Raw genomic sequence first — 13,725 nt, forward strand, 5'->3', positions numbered from 1 at the left:
CAGAGAAAAACTAAAAAGGCCAAATCTCTGGGCAGTGTCCATCACCACCAACTGACTAGATGAATGTTGTCCTCAGTTTGCATAAAGAATGTCCATCATGTACTGGGACAAGACTCCTTTCTACCAGAAGGCCCTGAAACAGAGTGGGACCTTAAGATGAAGCACATTTGGATTACAGAGTAGAACAATGATTCAACACTCTGTGGCATGTCCCACCTTCAAAGACAAAAAAAAAAAATACTTCAAAATAAAATGAAATGAATAAAATGAAATAAAATGATATGAAAATATCTCAAAACAAAATAAAATGAGGCCATTGTGGACTAGTCAAAGTCATGCCATATTACTGTGGTGTGACCTTAAACAGGCTGATTATTGTCAAAAACACTGCAGTGTGACTGAATTTAAACTGCTGTGTGAGTAGAAGGATGGACCAAAATTCCTCCACAGTAAACACATGGATGGCACAAACATTTATGAAATTCAAGGGGCATTTGAATATTTGGGATTTTTTTTATTTTTGCATTTAGTCAGATTATCTTTCGGAGTGATGGTAGCGACAGTTTGCCCTGCAATCGGTGGGACTCCTCAGGGCAGCTGTGGCTGCACTTGCGCAGCTAGCCATCATCAGTGTGTATGTGTTGGGAATGACTGATTTTATTGTAAAGCCTCCTTGAAGGTCCAAAAAGGCAGATAAATGACCTGGTGATAAATGTATCCTATATTATATTTGCATATAGTATATAATATAAACCAGGGGTCTCAAACTCCAGGCCTCGAGGGCCACAGTCCTGCAGTTTTTAGATGTGCCACAGGTACAAAACACTGGAATGAAATGGCTTAATTATCTCCACCTTGTGTAGATCAGTTCTCCAGAGCCTTAATTATTCTATTCAGGTGTGCTGCAGAAGAGGCACATCTAAAAGTTGCAGGACTGCGGCCCTCGAGGACCGGAGTTTGAGAGCCCTGATGTAAACAGTACTGTAATAGATGCAATAAATGTAGCATGTGTGTGAATGATCTAATCGCCTGACTGTTGATTGCAGACAGTCCACATTATTAGCAGAAATAGAGGGCCCCAAAACCACATTTCACTTATGGCCCCATGGAGGCTGGGGCCAGCCCTGGAAGTGGCTTTTGGATTTTAATGACTTTGTTTCTCATTTGTTCTTGAATTTGTTTAGATTGGTGCATAATTAATTGCTAGTTAGATCTTTTTGCCTACTTCACTTAGATAAGTTATATTGGAAGTGCTTTCTTGATTCTTTGATTAAGGCAATAAATCAAAAATAGGTGAAAGATTTAAAGTACTTTTTTTTTTTACTTTATTTTTATTTATGTTTTTAATAACAATATACAAACATGAATTCAAACTTCCGACTCATATTGACATTTACCAGTTACATTAAACGTGACATCGGAAGGTGAGATAATAACTATTCTTAACAGGTGTGAGAATGAATACAAAACATCTAAACAAAAACAACACACAAAAACCGCAAATAAAAATAATACAAGCTTACAGTTAGATCCTCCAAGAGATAAAGTGGTCCACATAGTCTTAGGTGCCATGGCATTTTAGGTTGGTCCAGCAGAGCAAACAAGTGCAGGAGGGTGATTCACCAATTACACCATTGGATTAACAGCAGTGTAATAGAGTTCCATCTCGTATTAAAAGTAGCTTCTTGGAGCCTTAAGGAATATCTGATTTTTTTCCATCAAATAAATGTCCCAAACTTTCTGAATCCATATGTTATATGTTGGAGGTGATGCTTTCAGCCATCTGATAGTTATACATTTCAATGCTGCAGGCAGCAAAATGTACTTTTTTAAAAAAAAGAAATTAATTCATAATTTACCAAGGTGGGGAATTATTTTTGATATTGACCCAGACTGGATTAGAAAGCTTTTTTTTATTTTTTATTTATTTATTTTTTTACTAAATAATAAAATTACACAGCAATAATTTTAAACTTAATATTTAGTTTACTAACTAAATATTATGCTCCAAACTGAATATTTAGTTTAAGCTAATTTAGCTAGTAAGATAATATTCAGTTTAAAGCTAATGATTTGGTTTGAAGTTAAAGTAGCTAGTGAGTTAAATATTCAGTTGGTTAAGAAATGTGCAAACCGTGCTAGCTAAATATTTAGCTTAAGTAGACATTTGTTTTATAACATGCTAAATAGCCCAAATTATTGCTGTTCATTATTACTGTGTAACTTCACTAATGGTAGGCCTACCCCATAGAATAATGCTTGTTTAATTTTTCTGGGCTTTTTCTCTGATATTGAAATTGGTTTAATAATCTAAAACACTCAACAGTATCAAAAAAGAAAAAGACAGAAGAGTTTTCACAAACATAATTACATTGCACCCAACTGTAACTTCAGTGAAAAGAACAGCATGAACAAAGAATGAAAACTGCTGGAATTATTAGGGCTCTATTTTTCATGGTTGATAGTTTAAGTTTAAAGTGCTTCAATTGTTGCAGAGAATTGAAGGAGTTCTGAGTAACCAGGAGTTACATTAATTAGACATTAGAAATCAGAACATCTTTAATTTGAGACACAGCATCGATCAGCAGCATGCACACTTAAACACCCACAAAGGCAAAAAGTGCTCCTCTACATTTTAAAACAGATTAATGCCGTTTAACAATAACCACCTCTGCGGTTTGGCTGCTATCTGTAAAGCTTGCACAGCATAGAGTTCGGTAAATAGGAGATGGAGAGTCTGGTGTGAATCAATAAAAGCCATCAAACACCTGAGGGGTCCCCCAATTTTCCCACAAACCACTCCACCCCCTGGGCAGGGGGGAACAATAGCAGGGCATCAATACCTGCAATTGGGGAAAGAAGGGCAGAAAACAGTGGGCATAGCACACAAGTGGGTAACCTCTCCTTCAGACGGCAAATGGACACACAATCGTTTGCATCAATTCAGTCCAATAGGAGATGGAGGGCAGGCTGGGTATGGGGTGCCATTAGGACAGTATTGGTGTAGAAAGTGGGCGCCACAGAGAAAGAAGGGGTGTGAAGGTTTATAAAGCAGATAAAGATGGAGACGCAGGGGGGATATAGGTGTTTTCAATTACCTCCAAATTCAGAGCAATTTCCTCCTCTTTCTGACCACACCTCCCACTGCGAGACTGATGAGAGTCCTGAACAAAGGGGTGTGGAGATCGCGATTGTTTGACTGCAGGTTGGTGGGGAGAAGCAGGAGGAGGTCAGTTTTCATCTGGCTGCTTTGTTCAACCTTTCTCTGTCACCTTGCATCTTCTGTACTGGTTCCCTTTCTCTTTCTCTGTCTCTCTCTTTTTATTTTTCAGTAGACAGAAACTTCAGACAGCAATTCAACTTGTGTGTGTGGATGTTGATAAGCTCTTTCCTGAGCGCAAGAGATACTCTTGTGCAGCCTAAAACTTCCACACACACGCACAAACACTTCTACACACACAAGCAGAGCCTTGCCTCATTCAGTAGGAAACGGACTGCTTCTGAATTACAGTGTTTAAATTTAGTCTGACAGCAGCATGAACATCTGATCTCAATGATTTTGATTGCCTTTAGATAAAAAAACCCTCAAAAAGCAAAGGCTAGGAAGTGTAATGTTTCAAATAAACTTACAGCAGAAGCTTTGTGATGCTATGTTGCTCTGAAAACCCCTCAGCATTCTGATGAAAGTACCTGCCCTTCCTGGTAATTTAAATTCTTTATTCTAGGAGCAACAAGGGAATTCAATATAAGGCTTAGGTGAAAGAATTTCTTGATTGTCAGTTTGTGTTCATATTACCACCTGGGTCAGGATCCAACAGGTCTGCTGGTGGGTTAAAGAAAGTGGATTAGTGTTTTGAAGACAAAACCATTACACAAAACCAAATTGGTTTTCCATTTCAGGTTAATTTGAAAGACATGCTTGACTACAGATGGAAATATTTCGAGATCTATTGAATAACTCAGGAGGGAGGATTGCTGCATAGTCAGTGACTTGATGTGATCAATTAGGGTCTTTAGATAAAAAAATAAAACTTACCTTCAGATGTGATATGATGGTGGGATATTATGTCTATACTTTCTTATAATTGTTTGAACTGATGGACCCGACACTTTCAGGCATCTGGACTTTGTTCCTAAGGATGAACCAAACTGGAACAGTGGTGGTAACAAATAGCCAAATATGATTACATCATAATGGAGTGTAGGAGGTTTGGTGTCCTGGTGAGTTTTTGTGTGGGAGGTATAACAGTTTTATTTTTCATGGTGAGCTCTAGCCACAATCCTTCAACATGCTCAAAACTCACTGTTTTGATAAGTTTTATTCCCCCATGCAATATGAGCAAATTGTCCAAGCTTGAAACCAATTGATAAAAATCTCTAGGAGAAGATCAATTAATGCAGAGGCTATAAAAGGTGAAAATGGGTTCAAATTTGGCAGTTCAAGCCAAGATGGCCAACTTTCTGCTTTGTGTTGACTGAAGGTGTAAGAGAGATTTCTGTATCTCTTGGGGAGTTCTACAAATATACCAATGGTCATGATTCTACGATAAAGTAATGTCAATGCAGAAGGTATTTTGAAAATTGCCAAGTGACACTGTTGCCTTTTTGCTACCACCTTAAAATATGTGAATTTCATGCAGACATCCACCAAGTTTGGTGAATTTTCATATGTACTTAGGTCTCCAAAAAGCCAACGGAAGCATAATGATATGATGAATACAAAAGACTTAGGCAGTGCTTAGCTCCTGAGGTCTCTAAAAATATGTCTTTGTTTCAGTGTATGTGTGGTCAGCCAGTGGTGCTACTATTTTAAGGAAACAGAAAATGAAGGCCAATTGTTGCTGCCATTACTCTCTTTCTCCATCACATCAGATCGAAGATACCTGGGTAAATAGTCAGTGCAGCCTCTGACTTGGGCTGGGAGTGAGACTCCTTAATAAATAGACATGGATAAAAACAAATACATAAAAACATGCAACCTAACAAGCTAAAGCTAAAACCAAAACATGCATGCTTAGAAAATGGCCACATTCCCACCTCTAGCTTTAACTGCATGATCTCAATACAAATCCAGGCATTTCTTGAAGGCCTCAAAAGTATAAAATAAGGAACACAGCAGACAGGGCACTGAGAAAGTTGTCAGCTATATGCAGCAGAAAACTTGCAGAGCAGATCAGAACACAGCAATCACATGATGAAAGATCATGGTGGCAATATGATGCTGTGGGAATTCAATGATTCAGTAAGACAGGTGAACTTGTTATACTTGATGGGAAAATGGATGACTCTCCATGCAGTAGAATCCGGAAAGACGATCTCTCAAAGGATGCAAAAAACTTAAGACTGGATTGGAGGTTCCCTCTCAAACAAACAACCAAAACATACAACCAGAAAAGATCAAAGCATTTTCGTAGGGTTAGGAGTTAGGGTTATAGATCCCTATACTGGACCAGTATAGGGACTGGTTCCTGTACTGGACTGGCCCCGTCAAAGTCTAGACCTAAATCTAACTGAGAATCGATGGCAAGACTTGAAATGTTATGTTCATAAATGCTCTTTTTTAATTTGAGTTTGAGCTATTTTGCAAAGAGGATTAGTAGACCTCAGTCTGTAGAAATTCAGTTCTGGCAGCAACATAACCCTACAGACGTGGGGCTGAGCTTTCAGCTGAATGTGGTTCTAAAAGGTATTGACTAAAGGAGCCTGAACACATTTCAGGTATTAGTAAAAAATATGAAATTTGGTCTCATTTTCCTACAACTTTACTATCATGCACTGCTTTGTAATTATCTTTAACATAACCTTTTAATAAGATACATTTAAGTTTGTGGCTGTAGTAAAAAATAAAATAACAACGTTTAATATGAACTGGACCTGTTTTGTGTTGTACAGTGTCTTGTGAAAGAATTTCAAGCGTTTAGCTAATGAACTGGTTCTATATGAATAAACCAACTTGGAAAAACTTACCAACTATCCTGACATTCTGAGAGGTCTGAGGATTAGAATGAGGAAATAACCTGATCCTAATCCGAGCTGTAAAAGCATCACTTCTAACCTGAAGTAAGAAATAAACACAGGAACAAGATGTACTCATTACTCTCCAACGCAATGTAGACCCACAAGAACCTCTCTGCAGGGGACAGGTCATCTGTTTATGTCAGCATGGGCATACATAATGCCAGGTCACTTCCTCAACTCCTTTCATACATTTACTGTGACACTAGAGCAAATATTCCAGGATTCCTGCCCAGGCACATTTACAATAAATGTTGCACAGATGGTCAGAAAACTCTGAGCTGCCTGAGCTGCCAACTTCATGATGTGTTTTCTTCTTCTGATTTTACTAAAATACTACAGGTAATTAGAGTAGTTCCTATGTGGTACAGACAGCTGTCGATAAAAGCTGTAAAGACTTAGCAGTGTAGCTTTTACAGGAAAAGAGATTTCACAGAAAATCTTCAGAAATGTTGTCTCATTCATTGAACCCCATCTCTCCATGCTTTCATTTACAGTAGAACAAACAAAGTGTTTTAAAGTCAGCCTATGTATAAATACACAAGAAAAAAAAGATACGTTTTTAATAGTTGTTTTGAAACACGCCACTGTAGCGCCTCCCTGTGGTGTAAACTGATGTACACAGCTGCTCTCCATGCAGTCTGACTGTACTTGACCTTACCCGCACAGACATCTAGAAATCTTATTCTTTGTAGACATGGAAGGCTGTCCAAAAGACCTGCACTGTCATGGAAGCTAAATATAAATTCACAATCCCTTTTCAGATTTTAATTTGTAAGCTATTGAAAGCTATCATTTTCTTTTCCTTTTACAAATATGCATACACTTTTATGTTTGTCTGTCACATAAAATCCCAAATAAAACAAGTTTGTAGTTGTAAAAAAATATAGGCGCAAATGTTTACAGCCACAATAATTCTATTAATACAATTTAATTTGGTATATTTATGTAGAATCAGTTGAGAACAAATGTCTCAGCATTTCGTAAAAAAAAAAAAAAAAAAAAATCATTTCAATTTAGTCACACATTTCATTCCATGCAAATATCAATGAGTTTCTGTTGTATGCTTTTCTGCAGGTTGAATGTTGTGCGATCTATATTCAAGTATAAACTAACCGGTTGGAGGGTTCGTTCTGCCATGTGCAGGCTATAGGATCCAACTGAGATCCAGCTTTACCACTTCAAGAAAACGAAAATGACAAAGCTCAGCCTTTTGAAATACCAGCCATTTGCAAGACAGTCTTACTGGCAGGAAGATCTTTTGCAATATTGATACTCCAACAAATTTCTTGTTTTACAATAATTATATCCATCCATCCATCCATTTTCTTTACACCCTTCTTCCCTAATGGGGTCAAGAGGGTTGCTGATGCCTATCTCCAGCTGCGTCCCGGGCAAGAGGCGGGGTACACCCTGGACAGGTCGCCAGTCTGTCGCAGACAATAATTATATGGTCTTACCTAATATCCCTGCTTGACTGCATGTTTGTAAAATTTTGTAGCTTTTGCTTAAGCTTTATTTGAATTTTAATTCACTGTAAGATCAAAGATAGTGGGGAGATTTTAAGATTGAAGGTTTTCTCCAAGCAATCCTACTCAACTTCCTATTTGCTGGTTGCACTTAAAATGAAATCTCACTAAAAACATCTAAACAACCCTCCCATCGGTGACGAAGCACTAAGCTTCATCCCAATTGGTAGACATTCCCTGAAATGACTTGCAAGGAACCATCCACTACCAGTGATGTCAATGGTTTTCCACTGCAATGGGAGGGAACTACATTAGGAATTTGAGCAGATTACTTCTGACCAAAGCATTGCCAACACTGCCATCTGGTGGACTCATTTCAGATCTTAACGAGCTTTGAAGAAAGGCAACTTAAGTTGTAAAGTCAATTCTAAATTGTTGACCAAGAAATTTGCATATTTATGAGTGTATTAAAAAGACTGGCAAGTTTTCAGAAATGTAGCTTTTCAGTTTTAAGGGAAAAAAAATACACTTCAGTAGAAACTAAAGCTATAAATACTTGCCCATATATGCTTGTAGTCCCCTTAGAATACTTGCTGCAGGTTTTCTAGTCCCCTTTGATAAGTCTTAAGGCTGCAGGGGACCCTAAAGCCTGAACATGAATAACAAACCTTCATTTAACTGGTTTATAATGTTTCCCCATCAGCCCCCTTCTTATGATTTGTCTCAATCCTGCATACATTATAGCTGAAAAGAAAATAGTCAACTTAAACTATAATATATATATTATAACCAATAAGTGCATAACATAAAAAACAAAAAAACATTTGTGTGGAGGACTCATTTATTTAGAACACAGAAAATTGCAAGAGGTCACAAGTTAACAGGACAAACAGGAACAACATTGACAGAAGAATTTAGGCCAAATCCTCTTCACCCTCTTCCTCAAACTCTCCCTCCTCCTCAGCAGTGGCATCCTGATACTGCTGATACTCAGACACCAGGTCATTCATGTTGCTCTCTGCCTCAGTGAACTCCATCTCATCCATACCCTCACCGGTGTACCAGTGGAGGAAAGCTTTGCGCCTGAACATAGCCGTGAACTGCTCAGAGATGCGCTTGAACAGCTCTTGGATGGCTGTGCTGTTGCCGATGAAAGTGGCAGCCATTTTGAGCCCACGAGGAGGAATGTCACAGACTGCAGTCTTGACATTGTTTGGGATCCATTCTACAAAGTAGCTGCTGTTCTTGTTTTGGACATTGAGCATCTGCTCGTCCACCTCCTTCATGGACATGCGGCCACGGAAGATGGCAGCCACAGTCAGGTAGCGGCCATGGCGCGGGTCGCAGGCAGCCATCATGTTCTTGGCGTCGAACATCTGCTGGGTGAGCTCTGGTACTGTGAGTGATCTGTACTGCTGGCTGCCTCTGCTGGTAAGGGGAGCAAAACCTGGCATGAAGAAGTGCAGACGTGGGAATGGCACCATGTTCACAGCCAGCTTACGCAGGTCAGCATTGAGCTGTCCAGGGAACCTCAGGCAGGTTGTGACACCACTCATGGTAGCAGAGACCAAGTGGTTGAGGTCACCGTATGAGGGGGTTGTGAGTTTGAGTGTGCGGAAACAGATGTCATACAGGGCCTCGTTGTCAATACAATAGGTTTCATCTGTGTTCTCTACAAGCTGATGGACTGATAATGTGGCGTTGTAGGGCTCGACGACTGTGTCGGACACTTTAGGGGAAGGAACTACACTGAAGGTGTTCATGATGCGGTCAGGGTACTCTTCACGGATCTTGCTGATGAGGAGGGTACCCATACCAGAGCCTGTACCGCCACCGAGAGAGTGTGTGAGCTGGAATCCCTGCAGGCAGTCACAGCTTTCAGCCTCCTTCCTGACCACATCCAGTACAGAGTCGACCAGCTCAGCACCTTCTGTATAGTGGCCTTTGGCCCAGTTGTTGCCAGCACCACTCTGACCTGCAAATAGAGGGCCAAAATTCTTACTCAAGACATTTTCACAGGTAGCACAAGTTTTTTATTTAAATTCTAAGCAACGCACCAAAAACAAAGTTGTCTGGCCTGAAGACCTGGCCGAAGGGTCCAGACCTCACAGAGTCCATGGTTCCTGGCTCCAGATCCACAAGCACGGCACGTGGCACATACTTTCCACCTTTACGATAGAGGCAACACAACATTAGGCTAGAATCTAACACTGGTCTATTGGACCAAATTAAAACAGTAATATTTACCAGAAGCTTCATTGTAGTAGACATTGATCCTGTCCAACTGCAGGTCACTGTCTCCGTGGTAAGTACCAGTTGGGTCAATGCCATGTTCGTCACTGATGACTTCCCAGAACTAGAACACACAAAAAATTTTATGTATATACAAAGACAAAATCAGCTTGAGAAAAAGAAAAGGAAAAAAAAAAAAACACCAAAAAAAAAACGCTTAGGGCGCCATTTCAACGTTGACGTCCCTTCCCGCCGCAGCTTCACGCCCCTATTGGTTGAGGGAGGTTATGAATTTCAAATCTCCCAGCTACGTCACTAACCGTCTTCTCAGATGCCAGGCGCCATTCAAAGCCAGCAACTAGTAGGCCTCAGCCGCCTCAATAAATAAATAAATAAATAAATAAAAATTAAGATGATATAAGCTAATCTTTAAATGTTCTTTAAGTTACATAATCGGCCATTACACCCCACAATGTGATGAGCTTTTTTGTTTGTCTACGTCTTACCGACTACTTCCTTTTTTTTCCCCCCCACAGACATTTTCAAACGATTAAGGATTAAAGAATGGCGTTTCAAGTGCCGTTTGTGCAGTTTCAAGCTGAATCCGCAAGATACGTTTCCTATTGGAACAGGATTTTAAACATTGATAAACACAAAAAGGAAAACAAGGAAAAAAAAAAAAAAAAAAAAGAAAAAAATCCTTAAAATGGATACATCTGCAGCTACCGCGACAAAATGAATGTTTCCACGGCTTCATCCACATCTATTCATGTTTTAGAGCAAGTTAATGGTCGAGTCGAGAAAGTAGGCCACAATGATATTCCCAGGGTGTGGTTACGGAGGCGCAGGAAGCACAAAGAGCCGGCTTTTGTGACAAAGAACAAAACCATTTGATGAAAAAAAATCAATTTGCAGCAACATATGTTCGCTTACCTTGGCACCAATTTGGTTTCCGCACTGGCCAGCCTGAAGATGCACAATTTCCCTCATTTTGCTGATAAGTTGATGGACCACGTCAACAGAATCTGCTTTGGTTTGCCTGTAAATGCGTACTAACTGTGTCGCTTCTCTCCTTTATAGAACAATAGAGCCTCCCACCTCACGTTTCCATTGGCTATCTTATGTATGCGTTTTTAACAGATGTAGATTTCTACCAATGAGATTTAAACTGCTTATGTGCGATTGGACCGATAAGCTGTCAATCAAACTCATGTTGCGACATTAGGATTCACCCTCCATTCCCGCCCCTTTGTCCAATGACTGCAGAACGGAAATGCATTTAGGCGAACAGATTTTACCCGGTTCTTCAGAACCGCGCTTTTGCATGTCAGGATACACATCAGGTTAAGTTAAGTGTCTATATTGCAACCGAAGAAAGAATAGCCTGGTAAACTATCGTTTAACTCAGGAGAAAGTCAGATGATTCTTCATTTCCCCACACCACGTGGCTCAAAAGCACAAAGGTCCAGTTCAAAAACGTCATAGCGGAAGCTGCTGTAACAGAATTGAGCAAAGAGGGAGTGACACAGCTTCCGCCTTAATCCAGACTGTAACAAAGTATCTGTTTTAGCAGATATTTAACCTTGATCTGTGTGGGCGGCTGTTAAGGTGTTTCAAACGACCAAATCACATTAAGACCACCGTCTATCTTTGAAAAGATTTTAAATAAAAGGATTAAATTTTTTTTTATTCATGTGATTCACCTGCATAAATCAAAAACAATATTATGAAATTTTTATTATATAACCAAATTTCAAGTAGAAATATTTGTGGTATATTAAAAATTATTTAAGATGTTATATGGACAAAAAATAATTAGTAAGCATCTTTTTGTATATTTTTACAGTATTAAACATTTACCTATGTTTAATACATTTTGAGAGGGGCAATCACTAGTCAATATGGGTGGAAACCCAACACAAACCATTTGGATTCCAAACTTTTGGCTGACTGACACTACTGTTTGGACTCAGCATTCAAATTAAACACATGCACATTACAAGAGGTGGCTTGTAAAATTAACTGGAAATATCAAGTTTCATGTTACAAATGTTACAACACTTACCAGATAACCTCACTGCTCTTTCCTATGAAATCTTTATGTTAGTGGGAGTCTCTGAAAATGGTGGACTTTCTTAATGATCTCTGTTCCTTCTGCTTGCTTGCAGTCCATATCCTTTGAGGAGAACCTAATCAATTATTCATTGATCTCTTTCATTGTGGAGGATGTGTTGGTGTGTGGTTTAGGCTCACCGTGGCACTTTGAATCAGGTCAGCAGGAAATTAATCAGAGGAAAATTCTCTTTGAGAGGCAAAATCTCTGCTTCCAATACAGTCAGCTAATTGTCCTTTTGAATACTAAGTACAATGCTATATTGTGACGATTGAGCATGTCCAGTGTAGTCTGTCTGCAATGTGAAACTGCATTGATCTACTGCAAGCTATACTTCTCATGATTCAGCATCTTTCAGGGCACTGCAGCATTCAGCTCTCCCACTCTAAACATAAAATAAATATTGCAAAAGAGGGTTGGACAAACATTGAGGTCATAATGCTTTCACAAGATGATGCATGGATTTCTGAATATGTAGTATGGCTATTTTGAAAAAAACAAATCCCACAATTGTCAAAAAGGAGAGAAACCTAAAATGAATAGACAAGAGTATGAAGCTGTAAGAAGCTTTTTCTTAGTACTTTTTGTGAAGTCTGTTGGACAAATTGGAATTCTGTTTAGCTTGTTTTAAGCTATTACAAGAATTTGATCTAAAAGTCAAGTCTAATATCACCATAAAACATGGTCCAAATTTAGCCAACATGGTACAAATAGAAGAAAACAGACTAATTTAATTTAATGTGGATGTAATTCTTGGTAAAAATTATTTGAAAGATTCGGTTCATCCATCCATCGATTGTATATAACCTTCTTCTCCATGCAGGGCCACACCCTCGGTGGGAGCTTGTGCCTTTCTCCAATGCTCATTTGGCAAAAGGCAGGGTGGACGCTGGACAGATTTTCAGACACGTTGCAGTATCTGGAGAGAACCCACGCATGCACTAGGATGATATGGAATCTCTATGTAGAAAAACCCCAGGGTCAGGATTTGACACCAGAACCTTCTTGCTTAAAGGGAACTGTGCTACCCCCTGCTCCACCATACTGCCTAGGTTTCAGTTCAGATTTATTTCTTTATGTACTGCCAAAATACACAGTTATCTCCAGGTATTACAAGACAAGTAGGGTAAAATTAGTATCCATTTATCCATCCATCCGGTGTCAGATTGCAGGGAGCCTAAGTAGGGAGATCTAGACTCACCATAGACTCCATGTAAAATATACAGATCATGATCTGATGAAGCCAATGGGACCACATCATATGCAAAGAGCAGAGACAAAAACAGATCTCTTCAACACCCTGACTGTACCGAGAAATTCTGTCTTTTGTGGCAGTATTTTAACTACTCAGTACAAATAATATTGTAAAAGAAAAAAGTACTGTACTATACAAAAATACATGAAAAAAATGTCAAACTTTTCCAACAGGATGAATCTGACTTAAGCTTCAACAGGGCTAGTCCACTGTTTTATAAAGAACCTGGAACATACTGGGTCTTCATCACAGGGTAACTGTGACTCAGTGGGTGGAGGAGGTATCTTACCATCAGAAGGTTGTTGGTTTGATTCCAACTTCTCCCTGTCACATGTTGAGAGAGCATTAACCTAAGTTGCCTATTAATCTGTGTATGAATATGTGCCTGCTTGAGTGAGTGCAATTGGGTGAATGTGGCTGAGGTCTAAAATGGTTTCAGGGGTCAGTGTGACTAAAAATTATAATTTTGTCTATTTACAATTTCAGCATCCCTTGTTCCAAATCCAAAATACTTTGACTGGTCAAATCTGGTCTAGATTATTCTACACTGAACAGAAGTTCAGCATCCTGTCTCAACTTGTGAATCTATAGCATGGGTAGTATGTTATCATGAGCTGAATGTATCGTTTTACTGTTGGTCA

General features: G+C 39.2%; 1 protein-coding gene across 1 annotated transcript; it reads right to left on the reverse strand.

Annotated features, from left to right (window-relative positions):
- Positions 1-8,307: 8,307 nt before the first annotated feature.
- On the reverse strand, positions 8,308-10,861 carry LOC122827714 (tubulin beta-1 chain). The gene is made up of 4 exons (XM_044110631.1): positions 10,650-10,861; positions 9,732-9,840; positions 9,542-9,652; positions 8,308-9,459 (listed from the first exon to the last, which is right to left on the reverse strand). The coding sequence occupies exons 1-4, from the start codon at positions 10,704-10,706 to the stop codon at positions 8,399-8,401; spliced, it is 1,338 nt and encodes a 445-aa protein (XP_043966566.1). The 5' UTR covers positions 10,707-10,861; the 3' UTR covers positions 8,308-8,398.
- Positions 10,862-13,725: the final 2,864 nt, after the last annotated feature.

Source organism: Gambusia affinis, linkage group LG03 (assembly GCF_019740435.1).
Source record: "Gambusia affinis linkage group LG03, SWU_Gaff_1.0, whole genome shotgun sequence".
NCBI classification, from domain to species: domain Eukaryota; kingdom Metazoa; phylum Chordata; class Actinopteri; order Cyprinodontiformes; family Poeciliidae; genus Gambusia; species Gambusia affinis.